The 15,689-nt window shown below is 37.3% G+C and overlaps 1 protein-coding gene across 1 annotated transcript; it reads right to left on the bottom strand.

The window, feature by feature from the left end:
- Positions 1-452: 452 nt before the first annotated feature.
- On the bottom strand, positions 453-15,197 carry prkab1a (protein kinase, AMP-activated, beta 1 non-catalytic subunit, a). The gene is made up of 8 exons (XM_036595467.1): positions 15,069-15,197; positions 11,108-11,318; positions 9,500-9,666; positions 8,164-8,257; positions 6,405-6,519; positions 5,380-5,513; positions 2,953-3,021; positions 453-1,644 (listed from the first exon to the last, which is right to left on the bottom strand). The coding sequence occupies exons 2-8, from the start codon at positions 11,255-11,257 to the stop codon at positions 1,567-1,569; spliced, it is 807 nt and encodes a 268-aa protein (XP_036451360.1). The 5' UTR covers positions 11,258-11,318; positions 15,069-15,197; the 3' UTR covers positions 453-1,566.
- Between the last annotated feature and the right edge of the window lie 492 nt (positions 15,198-15,689).

The raw sequence follows: 15,689 nt of genomic DNA, 5'->3' as shown, positions 1-15,689 counted from the left end.
AATATCCTATAAGAATTAAGAAAGATCAAGATGTGTGTTTCACTCTAATGATTTTTCTTGTAATTTACTGTTATTATTATTACAATTCATCTTTTTATTAAAGAAACAAAATAAAACAAGATAGTGGAAAAAACATCGCTGATAAACAACTACTGTCATAACAAATGGCATAAAATGCTATTCAAACAGATCCTGCACTGTTTGAATGTGTCAGTGATGAGCAGTGCAGGACAGCAGTGCAGCGTCTTTATATACATAATGTGACCTTGTTTTAGATTCTACGCATCATAAGCAAAAGTTTGTGCACCTGTCAAAGTCTTTTTTTTTTTTTATTTTCTAAGTGCAAACAAGTGAACACATCCTCTACAGAGAGGATTTTAATGTAAGATTACTGTTTATGTGCTGAATTTAACATGTTGGAAAATAATAAAACAGAAAATGTGACCTGTGCAAAAGTTATGGCACATTTTATATTTTACATTTTATTTTATCCCCAATAAGTTCAACTGAAAAAAACATAGAAACTGTACACGAATTTGCAGAAAATGTTACATTTCAATTTGTTCCATGTAGGGAATGTGGTATTTTTACATAGAAAATCAAAAAACAGTTTTAACTGGGTGCACACAACTGAAAGTTTTTTAAGCTGCTATATATTCTAGTGTGCACTAAACTGTATTACTCTTAACATCTTGGGCAGTTTTAATAAGTTTCTGCTCCGGATGGATGGCTCTCTAACCTGCATATTCTCGTTTATTCTCAGAAAATTCTCAGAAAGCATTTGGACTCTGGCAGGCAATTTAAACCAACACTATCCACTGAAATTAGAGCTCTAATATAGACGTCTGACTACTGCCGAGATGTCACTGCCGCTTTGACAGGAAAGGTTTGAGCAACATGAAAAAAGAGTTTAAATCGCTGCTTTTGCATAAAGTGCAGGCAGATTCTTTCTCTCTTTAGATGCACTGCTGCTGCTGACTTGCTAGCATTTAGCTTCAGAAATAAAACTGATAGAATTTGGTGCATTGAAGCGTGTGCTTTCATAAAATTGGGTAAAAGAACCATTTATTCAAATTGCTTTTCAGTTTCCAAATATTTTAATAATCCAATTTTACTAATTATCTGTTTATTCCAATTTTGGAGCATTTCTATTGGTCCGCTCATCCATTCATCAAGAAAAACCACACAATGTAAAGGACAGCTGGTGTTTTCAAATCATGTCAAAAAATAAATCATGACAAAAAAGAGATACAATGTTTTGTTCCAACCAGAACCATATTCTGGGATCTGATATGGCTTGGAGAGTACCTACATGATCCAAGCAGTCATATACATGTGCTTTGGCTCAGTTACCAAAGTGGGTGGGGTTTATTTCTGCAATGATATTGTTATTTATGCCTGTATTCACTTGGCAACACCCAAATGCTGAGCACTTGGCATCAACCCCACAGAAGCACTAATAAAAACCAAAAAGGGAGAGGAATAAACCTACACTAGACAGCAGTTCTTCAGGGTGGAACAAACAGAAGCGTGGCAGATGCAGTGTAGTTTATGAGCTGGCATCAGTCAGATTGGTTTGTACAGCAGAGTGGTGACGTACTTCTTCTTATAACGATGTGTGGCACTGAGGACCATTACTCCGTCCTGTAAAAGACACAGCAAGGGAACATTTACAATCAGTAATTGTGTCACTAAAAGCCTACTCACACCAAGGCTGACTGTTAGGGATGGAAAAAAACATTTTATTTTAGTTTTTTTTTCATGAAACACCCCGAGAATGTGTTAAGAATGCAACCGCCAGCAAAAGTCTGGGTGCCCCTGTCAAATAATGTTTGAGATTCTAAGTGAGTCATATGCAAAAAGCTGGGTGCCCGGTTAAATGCTCTAACACATCCATCTAAAGATGTGCACATTTTAACACACAATTACTGTTTACTTGCTGAATTTAACATATTGAAAAAAAAAGTTATGTGCACAGGTTATGGCACATATCACAGGTTGTGTTATATGTTATACCCAATTTTCTCCCCAAAATTTAGACGTATCCAATCCACCCACTAGTTAGGACTCCCCCAGTCACACGATACCTTCAGCGCTGAGAGGGTGAAAGCTAGCATAGGCTTCCTCCAAGACCTGTGAAGCACCACCACATATTTTCAAACTGCCACTAACACAATGTCATTGGACAGCCAGCGCTCAGAGGAAAGCACCGACCACCAATTCTCTCACATCAGCTAACAGATGACTGCACTGACTGGCATCACACTGAGTGATTGGGGGAGACAGGTGGGTCATCCTAGCCACCCAGAGAGCGAGGCGCTCTCTTGGACTCCCGGCCACGGATGGCTGTAGCATCACCAGGGATCAAACTCATGATCTCCTGAAGAGAGGGCCAACGCTTAGACAGTTGCACCACTCAGGAGCCTAAGCGAATTAAGGTGTTAACTCACTATAGGTTGGACATTGCTTTGAAAATGCAAATAAAAATTTCGGCAACAGAAATATTTGTTTATAATTTTTGTGTCAACGTTATCAATAATGACGAACAACTGTTTCATACCCAGGAAAGATCTTGGTTTAAATGCACACATACAGTGAGTCTGACACCGCTCTCACTGACCGTAATAAAAGAGAGGTCTTTCAAAATGAGTGAATCAGAGACTGGGTGGCTTCTAAATAAGCACTGGATGCTTAATGCATTTCAAATCCTGCACGTCAGAACTCATTCAACCCATAATTTTCTGGGCACAGTAAAAATGTTCCAAAATGAGAGAAAGCAGTTACAGACTGTAATAGAAAAGGTAGAAAGGGTCCAGTTCCCTAAAAGCAATGTAACATTACAATTATCTTCACTGCTAGGAGAGTGTGTTCGAAATGGTGTGAATTCTACCATCTTCGATTTTCTAATAATGCTAGTTTAACACCCTTATCAGTTTCAGACCTGCCTCTTACCTTGATGGACAGAGCGTAGAGGTGGTTCAGCATGACGTGATTTGGCTCAGGGAGTAAGGCAGGGTCACACTGGCGAAGGAAAAAAAAAGACATTTTTCTATGGTTGGACAAATCTTAACATGCAATTCAGGAGATTTTCCAAAATGTCTGCATAATTAAATCATTAAGATGTAAAAAAAAAAAGTCATTCAGAGTGGTTTGATATGAAATGCTCAGAATTTGTCAGAGCGATGGTGATGGGAACCAAATGTCTAAAAACTTTAATGCCTCTAAAAGCTCCCTCATAGAAGGTTATTACATAAAATGATTATAAATACGCTGCCTGATGCCTAAAACACTATTTTACAGTAGTTCTGAGTTCTTTTCTTATTTCTTTCAGATTCTACTATTTGACCATCAATATTACATACAAAAACTCAGAAGACACGTATAGGTTCATTGGTCTTGAATAATACATAAAATGATTTTATTTGTGTTGTAGACATGGCAACCCCTGGTTCACATCACCACCACTGTAGAGTGTCTGCAAAAATTTGAAAACTGGTTCCTCTTTAAGCATGCTATATGTTAGACACTGCATTTACAGTTTAATTTCTGAATAAAGAGGAAAAAAATTATGGTTTAGTAGCAAAAGGTAGCAAATTTGGAATTTTAACAATTTGGAATCAACACATACAATTCAGGATATACATACATATTCAAATTTAGCATTTTATCATTTTATTCAGAAGTAAGGGTATCATGGTGTACAACCATATACAATTTGGTGACAATCAGCCAACTGTTCATGAATTATAGCTGTTTAAGGTAAATAAGCCACACTTGTAAAACTGTATTTGCTATGATATACAGGCAAATCTGCTATTCATTCAAGCTCATTTTGATGCAGATCTGATGAAAGGCCTAGTACTAGTTTGCAAAAATAAGTCAAACATATGATGCAAATAATCTCAAAATGAATTTTGGTGGATGAGCACTACAACCACAATAACGTCAAATTAAGTCAGTTCAGTTGTCTGAGTAGCGGGGCGGATTCTGCACCAAATTTAGTGTGACGTTCTATGCAGCCTGTTCTATATTAGAAAAATAAGAAAAAAAAGAATCTAACAAAAGCAAATGTTCCTGCACCTTTCGCTTGCATTAATACTAATAATATAGTACTCTGCAAAGTTTTAGACACCTGAGAAAATGATTTACAAAACTAAAAGAAACTGTTCTTCAAACTAGCTCACAAGATATCAACTACTTTTCTCTAAATAACATTCTTTTTTTTAAATGTACTTAAGTTTATTTGCATTTGTTTTTGCATTTGTTTTTTTTTTTGTTTTTTTTGTAATGACATACAGTGTTTAATAACCAGCATAACAATCTGAATGACAGTTAGAATCCTTGAAATTTCAGCTTGCATTTCAGAATTTCTTAGTGTTTGGAGGTGTGTCCCACTTTTGCATTTATGACACCTGAGTTGCCATGGACTTCTCAGGTTTGTGCAAAAGTCTCTGATGACAAGATCAAATCCACCTGAAAGTCATCTGAACAAGAGCTTCAGTGAAAGAGATAAACCTACAAAAATGTACCTTTTTTGTACAAAGGCCTGAACATACTCAATTTCACAAATTTGACAGTTATCTAGAAACAATGTAGAATTTCACTTCTTCTTCTAAAATCTAAAACTTGCTTACTTTTAGGCTTAAAGGAAAAAAAATCCAGATGGTCAAAGCAGTCTCAGACTTTTGGACTGTACTTTGTGTGTGTGTGTGTGAGTACATGAAGTCTCTCCTCAGTGATGGAAGGGACTTCATGTACTCAGTAAAACAGAACATTTAGAACTCAGTAATAATTTAACAAAACTTGTAAAAATTTTAGACTGGTGGTTGTGAGCATTGTGAATTAAGTACAGTGGCTATCAGCGCAATACACAATGAGCAGCACCTCTTAGGGTCTATTCTGTGCTTGGAAACCAACCACAGAACAAGCTACCCAAGACTGTCCTTACATCTGGACATAATGCAGATATAATCAATATATGATTTCAATCCCAAGAGATCAGCAAACATAAAATAAAAGAGACATAACTGTTTGCATTGTTGTTAGACTACTTTTTACTGTAGACACATTTATATAAGTTTAATTTATTCAGTTATAGTTGTATGACTGGACATTTAAGCTTCATCAGCATTTGAACGAGAGGGTTACAATTGCAGATTAACAGCACCACACAGCACAATGCAGCTGGGCCTCAGCCTGCACTCTACAGATGGTTAAAGGCTCAATCTAGGAACATGCGTTAACTCTGTTAAGAAAATATAAGTACCATTAATAAATTACACCCTGTTATTATCACGTTTACTTTGACAGCTCTGTAAGTTTACCATCTAGAAACCTTTATGGGTACTGGAGGAGGAAAGGATAAGATATTAGACTTACTGAGATGCCTGTGTCCTTATTGAGGATGACCTGTAGAAGGTGAGGGGGGAGGATGGGGGGAGACTTGAACTTCTCATCCTGTTTGGGGACGTAAGCGTCCTGATGATATGGACCAGGAGGAGAGCTTGATAAATCTGAAGATTAGAGACAAAATCAGATGTCTCAATAGGATTGACATGTGAAACAATACGCTAAAATAATAATTCTGTACTTTCTCCAATCCAAAATGCTTAAGTATGCCTCAGGATTAAAATTTTCCACTGCACTTTGCAGGAAATTTTATTTAATAGCATTCAGATTTTTAATTGTGCTACGAATAACCTTCCTGACAGTTAACAGTTAACATGACAGTGATTTATAAATCTACTTTGACATGCATTTGAATGAAAACTTGACATAACTTGAGATATTTATTGTTTTTCCTTATCAACACATTTACAAAAGAAAATTATGTGTTCATTCTGAAATTGATGCCTGCAACACGTTCTAAAAAAGTTTAGCATTTTGAAAGTATCAAAATGACCTAGTTAAAATATAACAGCAAAGCAAACATGCCATTTAGAATGAGTGTATGTTTAGGGAAAAAACAATGCCATTTGTAGAGTGTATGTGTATATATATATATATATATATATATATATATATATATATATATATACACACACACACACACATTATATACATAAAGGCATTCATATCTGCATTTGTACAGATATCCAAACATCTTATATATACACATCTCCTGAGCCCTTTCACACATTATATATCACTCTTTATTCTATATTATATTCTTTGTATTTTATTTTACTTTTGCCTTAGCTCAGTACTTGTTAATAGTCTGTGTGCCTGCCTGGTCTGTTTAGTATGTCATACCTGTGTGCACTCACCAAGACTAATTCCTTGTATGTGTAACAGACTTGGCAAAATAAAGCAATTTAGATTCTGGTTCTAAAACATGAAATATTGCGTTTTTGTACCATTTTCAATTTAACACACATCAAACAGAAAGTGAAGCTTGACCATACCTGACATGTCAGAGCACTTCTGCGAGTCCACCATGAGGGCGTCGAAAACCTCAAAGTCTGTCTTCTTCACCTGAATGATGTTGTTGACAGTGCCCAGCTGATTGGTCACTACAGGCTGATAAAAAATACAATTACGCAAAGTGAGTTAGCATGTTGCGGCACAGGAACATCAGCAGTAGATGATAGAGCGTTACAGTATACTGTAACTTTGTCAGGTAAATCATAAGCGTTGGCCCAAATAATCTGAATAATCAAGTATTTGCTATGTTGTTATGTTGGTTTGTTTCCTTGTTTGGTATTCAAAAGCTTTGTTACCCTTTAGGCCCCAACAGATTTACAGAACACTTGTGGATTCAGAGTTAGAGGCTTATTTATCACTGTTTTAAACAAAACATTATCATGAAACCAGGAAAATGGTAATTACTTAACAAAAGATGTGATATTAGGCAATAAAAAATCATGTCATATCCAGGTAACATTAGTTAAAGGCTACCCCTCTAAGATTTCACAACGTCACCCCTTTTCTTTGAAAGGCTGAAGCAAGATAAGTTGGTGAAATGTGTTAAAATAGCAAACAGTGTTTAAGGACCATTCAACTCAACTGGTTCAAACTGCAGTTTAGAAAGACTATTCAAAAATTATTTAGATCATAGACATAATGCAAGCAATATACTATGATATATTTAAACACAATAGGCATTATAAAAGGCATTAATTGAGATTCTTTTCAAAAACTTTACTCAAAACAGGTTGTCCCAAGTTTCCATGTCACTACCAAAACATGAAGAGTTTTAGTCTATAGGCAGAGCCTTATTTTAGCCATGTCCCAGCATTTTACAGCAGGAAGTGAAACTGCATCCCTGCCGCCACAGAGAGACAGGCAGTGAGAGCAGGCTACTTAATTGGTTACGCTGATTCCTATAAGACATAAATGGCTGTAATCTGATCTCAGAGTCGTAAGTCCTAACTGGTATTTATGTTCTCTTATAGAAGTCATTTCATTTGGGAAGGACCTTGAACTTGAACCACTAAGCAATCAGTGGAATCTGAACTTGTATGCATTCAATAAACCAGCTAAAGTAGAATGTTTGATCAAAAAACAAAACTATTTAAAATAAAAAAAACAAATATACTTAAATTAAGTTTAACTGAAATGTAAATATGATTTTTAAGAGTAGTAACACCAACTGGTTTCTGACACCTGTAAAAAGCTGTTCAGGCCAACCTTAGAAATTGCAACACATTCTGCTTGAGTATTGTGACATTTGTGAGTGAAACATGGTATCAGAGAGGGGCTCTGAGCAAAATAATGCAGGTCAATCTTTAACTATGTCACAATGTTTCATCAGGGCATCTTTAACATACTGCAAGGCATATCGCAATCACAATATGGATCAATACATTCCCAATATAGCATTTTGTCCATATTATGCATGTTATTTGTGTGTCAGTGGACTCTGCATAGATTGACTTAAACCCACAGGTAGCTGTAGCTTCACCCACAGCTCAAGCAGTAAGAAAGTAGGTCATTTTACATCAGGGTAGCCAGGTACCAGATAAAGCAGCATACTGCCAAAGGATAACAGCATCAATAATTAAATAACCCCCCCTCAGTTGTCCATTTTCTGGATTAAATTTGTATTAAGTTAGATCCTAATGAGATTTTTCTATTCTACTCTACTCTATTCTATTATCTAAGGCTCACTATAAACACTTATATCAGTGACTGAAGGGAAAATGTGATGCTCAAGTTGGTCACCTCTGAGGGGTCGTGCGTCCATTGTCCATCCACATAGAATTTATACTGGTGTTCACCCTCAGGTAAGTCCACAATTGCCACAAAATTGTTTTGACTAGTGGAGAGAAAGAGAGAGAGCAAGGCTTTGAATCAAATCTCATATGAAGCCAGATACAGCAAGATAATAAAGGCAGAAAATGAAAGGCAGAAAGCAGCTCTAAGCCACAGGCGGCAATGCTCCACCTGGAGTTCTCTGCTCTAGTTCTAACCTTGATATCATACTATTCAAATATTCATTTGTAGATGCAAGGATGAGGTATAAGACTGGCTCACTGAAAAACACTTAAGCAGTGAAGTTAGTGGTGTCAAAGTTTATGTGTTAATATCATCAAGTTTATCATCAAACTATGTCAAGTCTGAAGTATCATTTACAAGCAAAACGCACCACTGATGCCTGAATACCAGTAAATTGTCAGAGTAAACTATACAGCACTATCAGGAGAGAAATTCACAAAGGAAAGCTCCCTCAAAACAAGACATAACGTAACAATACGACAGTGGGAGGCTACAATCGCAGAGGAGTTCGAACCGTTGACTTGTTTTATTGTTTTTCTAAGAGAAAAATATGTAAAGACATGCTCTACAGGGAAAAAACGTAAATATAGTGTTTTTCTGCAAATTTTACTGCACAAGAATTTAACATTTTGAAAAAACGAATATATAAACATATATAAAATGTGCCATAACGTTTACACAAGCCACATTTTTTGTTTTGCTTTTATGTTAAATTCAGCAAATAAAAAGTAATTGTGCACTAAAATGTGCTGAAGTGTGTTCTTTGTATAGGATGTGTTCACATATTTGCACTTAAAAAAATCAATAACAAATGTCATTTGACCAGGGGTGCCTAAACTTTTGCATATAACCGTATGTGATATATACACTCACTATAATAAATAACAAATAATTTTGTACTTTTTGTAAGTCTTTTTAAATAGAAATAAATAGGTTCAAATGAGGAAAGAAGACAAATGAAATTAATCACAACAGACTACCCAAAAGGATGCGACTGATCCTGATTAATTATTTATTAATTATTAATTGTTTGACAGCCTTAACTGAATTTACTGTGTACATCAATATTTCTCTTTCTGTTTTCTTAGATTTGGCAACACCTCTGCTGATATATTTTATTCATGTGGAAATGATGTGCACATTTGAAATGAGTAGATTCAATGCAGAACTTTGCTCAGTGTGTGTAATATAAGACGCCTCAGGAGCATTTTTTAATATCTCCTTCAATTGCATTACAGGTAATACAGCCCTACTGGCCAAATAATGAAGTTTCCTTTCATACCTCCTAGTCAGAGGAATCTTATTTGTCCAGTTGTTAAAGGATCCAGAGATATAGACTTCTTTCCCTACACCTGTCCAGCGAAATACAGTGGGTCGTGCCAAGGGACCTTTATCTCTGCCCTCTATGTCCTGCCTCCAGTCAAGAAACTCTTCTTTCTCTAAAGGAGCCTGAGAGGAGAGGAGGAGAAACACAATACAACCACAGAAACAGCTAAATTACTCCAATAATGATGTTTTTCAGGCAACTGAGCACAGTCCTAAACAGCACCTAGTTTAATAATATAACCGTTTACTTGCACACCTATGGTTTGATATTAGTCTAAGACTGCTAGTTCTAAGAAATGACTGTGTAAGCAGCACATTTTAACTAGTGCAGACCGAATAAGCTTGCACTTTGGAACATGTAAACACTTTGACCACTCCACTGACTTTAATGCAGAGATTTGTGACAGTTTAAGAGACTTCCTGCAATGTGTCTGATGATGGCTTTCTGACACCAAAACAAGCCGCACTTGCTGTAATCTATTTTTAAACAGAGCTATTAAAAAGGCTTGGAGCAAAGCGTTTCTCAATATTTGCATTACTACCACAGCTAGAGTGGAAAACAGGAAACATAGAATGGAGGGAAACTCATACCCTAACTTTTAAAAGTTTAGAATCACAATTCAGAAGTTTGGATTCACTGTTTTAAACAATACAAAACCAGTTTAGTTACAGATACATGTGTAATGACTTTAATGCAGAGATCTTTAATTAAAATTCAATAACGTCTAGTTAAAGAAAATTTCCTCAAGCAAAGGTCTGGAACATCATAATGTCTACCTTGCATCATGATTCAGTGCCATACACTGTATACTGAAGTAGCCTAGTAGTTATATCAATATCTTATACAGTCAACAACTGAATGTCAAATCAATACACAATTCAGTACAATTCAGTAATATTTTAACAATATTTATTGTCAGTTTTCTCTTTTAGAGCACACCATGTAAAATAATATCTCACCTCGTCCCTCCCCTGTGTGTGCGTCACTCACTCGAGTCTCAGTGCTCATCGTAATGCACCGATCTGATTTTTACAACGCATGCGATTGGTCTGTGAGTTTCCCGGGCTGCTAAACCGGTACCGTAATGACTAGAAATGATACGCCAATTAAAATAGGACTAATTCTCCATAGTTTATCGGTTGTAGGTCCCGGTCCGCATAGCGCCTGGGTCCGGACTCGGACCGTGGTCCGCCTATTTTTGACCTCTGCTCTAGTGTGATGCTAAGACTCTACAACTTCTCAGGTTTCTAATACTTTAAGGAGGCTACAGTCCAACATGATGGACAGAGAAAAAACTGGTGAACAGTGATACAATAAAAAAGTCACAAGATGTTTATGGGCGGGGCAAAAGTCCATAAAATTTTGACAGAACAATTTTGTTTTGTAAATGATGTTTTGATGTTGTTGATGTCTGATGTTTCAGGCTGACTATAACGAAGAAAAAACACAACAACGTTCAGCTCCCCCATCCTCCCATAAAAAGAGATTGATGCTCATGATGAACAGGTTGGAGAATTTGTAAAAGATTCACAGCTTACAAATTAAATCACGCTGCCAAAGTACCTTAATGTCATCCCCGTGAAAAATATCAGCATCTTCAGGACTGTCCATCAGGATTTTTGGACGATCCCCCTCCTTAGCTCCACGGCTGTCTCTGCGATGGGCTTTCTCGCCCTGCCCAACAGCTGCCCTTTCGCTGCTTGTATTCCCCATTGTGCCTTCAGAAGTGCCGCAAAGAGATCACACGGGGCACCTGGCCAAGGCTTTGATTACACTGTGGGCAAACAGATAAAACATGGTCCACTGCAGTGGGAAACATACTGCAAAAGCACATGCCAACCTGTAACTTGCACTGCTGTATCAACAAATACATGTTTGGATAGAGCTGGTGGATATGTTGTCTATATTCAGACATGCAAACTCATGAAAAAGGTGACAAGTTCAGATACCAACCACCACCCACCCCTACGCACCACACGGAAGTCTGGAAGCTCTGCCCCCCGGAGAAATTCTAATGATTTTAAAATAAACTTAACCATTACTGCTCACTGCAAGACTAAAATATAGGAAAAGACATAAAAATGAACGTCAAAAATGATAAATGAATGTCATTATAAAAATCATAAAAACTCACTTTATTTGTGTTCCATCTGCTAAAAGGTCTATTTTGGTTCCTAAGTGTTTGTATTGGCGCACTGTGCTTGGACCCCATTGATCGTTGCTTGTGGCTATATTTATCGACTGCCGCTTAGCAAGTCATAGCTTTCACAACAGCTCATAAAAATCAGCATGTTGTATGAAGAACAGCATCAATTCCAGATGAAACTTGGTTGCAAACAATGATAATTTACACTTATTAACCTATGTTCGAAAGCTTAGAGAGAAATCCTATAGCTTATTTTACTGTTAAGCTAATATATGCTAAGAGTTTATTTCCAAATTGCTGCTGTAGCATCTGAAACCAGGTTAAAGGAGAATCTGCTTCCAATCTGTAGGGAGATGCTGCAGATGTTTATCTTGGTTCTGAATGGCTCACAGAAATAAAACACTATATAGACTGGATGAAAATAACATGCTGCAACATTTCCCTTAGAATTATCCTTGCTGGCAGGAGAACAGTAACTTTTACTGATGTCTCTTCAATGGTTATTTAATAAAGAAAATGGTTCTGTTTAGAATCATGAACACTCAAAAAACCCTTTGCATGATTAAAGGGCTCTTTGCATTACGAAAGTGTTCTTCAGATTGATGGAGAGTGTGTTTTATATGGTTCTACATAGAGTCTTTAAAAAAAGGGTTGAAAAGGACTCTATATAGCATCAAGAACCCTTTTTGGTGCTATATAGAGTCCTTTTCAAAACGGTTTCTATATAGAACAATCTACAGCACATTCAGTTCCTCAATCTGCTGAACCATTTAATGATGCAAAAGGTTCTTTGAGTGGTCATGGATCTATACAGAACCATTTTCTTAACTAAAGAACCCCTAAAGAACCATCACTTTTAAGAGTGATAAGAGAGGTAAGTTATGTTTTGTATTTTAAGGAGTTAGTTATTAACTGTATCATTAATGTAAAGCAAAAATCTTTAAATAGAACAGATAGTTAGATCATTTGTTTCTATCAGTGTGCACTAATATTTTCTATTTTACCGTTATGATTTATGTTGTAACACTCACATTACACACACTTCTACCAATACAAGTACACCAAAGGTGAAACTGATGAATAACAAAACTGAGTGAAATCTGTGTGCACTCATTTTATGATCAGATTCCACCACACACAACTTACTATACCGATCATACAAACACTGCAGACTTCAGCACACTGCCTCATTAAACACACCTGATTTGGCTCATCAGCTAATTAGCAATGCCTTCATGAACTGTATTCAGAGCGTTAGATGAGGGTAAACGCTACTATCTGCAGCTCTTTGGCCCGGAAGGACCCCAGTTTGACCTGCCTGATATAGGAGCACTTTGTAGTTCTACAACTGCAGACTGTATTCCATCTGTTTCTCTACATACTTTCGTAGTCCCCTTTCACTCTGTTCTTCAATGGTCAGGACCACCAAAGAGCAGGTATTAATCAGTGTAGATCCATGTAGGCATCCCTAATAAAGCGGCCATGCATAGAGGTACTGGTAAGAGAGCACACTTTCACTGCTCCTCAGCCCAGAGCTGGGGGTCTTAATACCCGTCCAGCCGACACCAGGCACTGGGCATGAAGACCCCAGGCTCATGTGCAGCTGCTCCAGGGGATCCCATTCTATTGGTCAATGCTTTTCTATTGAGATTATAAACTGTGCATGCACAGCAATGAGTGCAGCTGAATTCAGAAGGGATCTTAACAAACTCCTGGGTGTATAGTATACCTATAATAATCACATGTCCGTCAATTCCTTGCCTATGCAGCAAAATGTACCATTCCTCCTGCTCTATTCCAAGAAGCAGGACTGGTACCTGGAAAACACAAAGGTTTTCCACCCACGTAGCAACACGTAGGATTTACCCCAGGCACAACGTTACATTTTTTCCCCACAAATGAGTTGCAATTTAAGCACAAGGTCAAACTGACCGAGCAAACTAGTAGAGCAAACAGAGTCTGCTGCATTTCAAGGACGACTGCTTATAGCAACACATGGTGGGAATGTAAAGTGATGCATATTCCACCATCTGCTGGACTTTAAATGGTTAGTGGTGCTGCATGTTCACCTGCAATCACAAGCCACAATGAAGCTGAAGTTAGCTTCTTGTTTGCCAGCTTCTTTGAACTTCCCGTTCCACCTTAAATAGTGCAGCAGTTGCATGTATTTAAGGTGGAACAGGAATTTCAAATATTGAGCCGGCGATTAAAGGGGTATTTTTCACAAATGCTACGTAATTAAATGGTTAAGATGTAAAATAAATCGGTCAGAGTGGTTTGGTGTGAAATGCTCTGTTCTAGAGAAACTCACTGAGTCAGAACTGTTCACAGTGGTGGTGATAGGAACCAGACGTCCATCTCTAAAAGCTCACAGAAAGTTATTACATGAAGTGGTTATGAATACACTGCCTGATGTCCGACACATAGTTTTGTGATAATGTTTTGGCTTACAATGTATTTGAAACCTTTTATTTTATTCCATTCTTGGTGGAGAGGTAAATGCAGGGTGTTGTGAGGCAAAACAGTCCCCCCTAAAAACTTATATATACGACTATTTTACCATAATCAACATTACATATAAAAGCTCAGAAGACTAGGTTAAGTGGTTTTGGATAGAAAACAATATGTCTATATTTGTGTTGTAGACATGGTGACCCCTGGTTCCTACCACCACTAGAAAGAAACCAGAGTCTCTACAATGAACCATTTTACATCAAACTACTCTGAATGACTCTATTTACAGCTCAACCACTAAATTATGCAGAACTTTTGAAAGAAAATGGCATAATTCCCCTTTAAGCATCCAACATCAGCCTCCACAAGTTAGCCAGCTAACCTAGCGAGCTAAATGTAAACAGTACTGTTGCTAGCTGGTAGCCGGTAACCAACAACAAGAGGGTGGGCAATGTGGGCATCAGCTGAACCTAGCTACGTTTTACAGTTTTTACGACTGGAACTGCTAGTTGTTCCCTACTACGCTAAAGTGACTACAAAGACTAAATAAACAAATATATTTTTGCAAAAATACATAAAAAATAAAAGCTAACGTTAGTGGTAGATGGTCCAAACTTGAAAGCTACACCCAACACATTAACCCAGACCGTTAACTACCCTGCATTTCTCGCTCAAACGAGGCTAAAGTCAGCTTCATATTCGCCAGCTTCTTGTTCGAATTTCCCCGTTCCACCTTAAATGGTGCCGCAATTACATTCCGGCTCTTGGTGCGTTATAATCATAACTGCTGCACCTTTTAAGGTGGAACGGGGAAATTTCGAACAAGAAGCTGGCGATAAGAAGCTGACTTCAGCCTCGCCGCACTCAAGGTCGTTAGCAGTTTCATCGTCACTCTAATGAATGGTTGTTAAATCTATCACTCACCTTATTCCTTTTCTGAACAGCTGGTACGCCTTTTATACGGCAGACAGAGACCTTCAGCTGATTTTACCTCATTTTTTAATCCACATTTATTTTTTATCGCTACATCACATCTCCGCCCCCTACAGTGCTAATCCCACTGCGCATGCGTGGGTTTAACCACTGTGGGCCACTAGATGGAGACAAACAACAGAGGGCGTTAAACTGGAGTGGCGCTGGAGTCATAGCACCGAAATAAAATATATAATACATAACAAAATACATGGAAACAAGCTATAAATACTGTTTTCTTGTTTAAAGTTGAGTGTGTCTTTTGTTTATTTGTTTGTTTGTCCTGTTTTTGAGATCTCTCACACAACTCATGGAAAAAATCCTGTAACAAGACTGAACAAGCAGAAGACTGGATTCTAAAAACTCTTAAATTTATATTTTGCAGCAACTCAGAGTCTTCTTGTTCGCTACACAGACCAACTTTTCCCAGCTATGTGCAAACATGAACTTTACTTTTTGAATTTAACACAAACTATAAGCCTTTTTCAAAGGTTTGGGCACCCCTAGGCAAATTACCTTTTTTGTTGATTTTTGTGATAAACTACTAAAAAAACAGAAAATATGAGTGCACAT

This window comes from Colossoma macropomum, unplaced genomic scaffold, assembly GCF_904425465.1.
Source record: "Colossoma macropomum unplaced genomic scaffold, Colossoma_macropomum, whole genome shotgun sequence".
NCBI lineage: Eukaryota > Metazoa > Chordata > Actinopteri > Characiformes > Serrasalmidae > Colossoma > Colossoma macropomum.
The sequence above is the reverse complement of the archived record's forward strand: the minus strand, read 5'-3'. Positions and strand labels throughout refer to the sequence as shown.

What these genes read in the sequence shown, in the direction of transcription:
- prkab1a (XM_036595467.1), bottom strand. Translation starts at nt 11,257, where the DNA reads ATGGGGAATACAAGCAGCGAAAGGGCAGCTGTTGGGCAGGGCGAGAAA. An exon ending in TTCACGGGGATGACATTAAG is followed by an intron (nt 9,667 to 11,107) that starts GTACTTTGGCAG and finishes CTCTCCTCTCAG; the next exon opens with GCTCCTTTAGAGAAAGAAGA. An exon ending in GAAGTGCTCTGACATGTCAG is followed by an intron (nt 5,514 to 6,404) that starts GTATGGTCAAGC and finishes TCTAATCTTCAG; the next exon opens with ATTTATCAAGCTCTCCTCCT.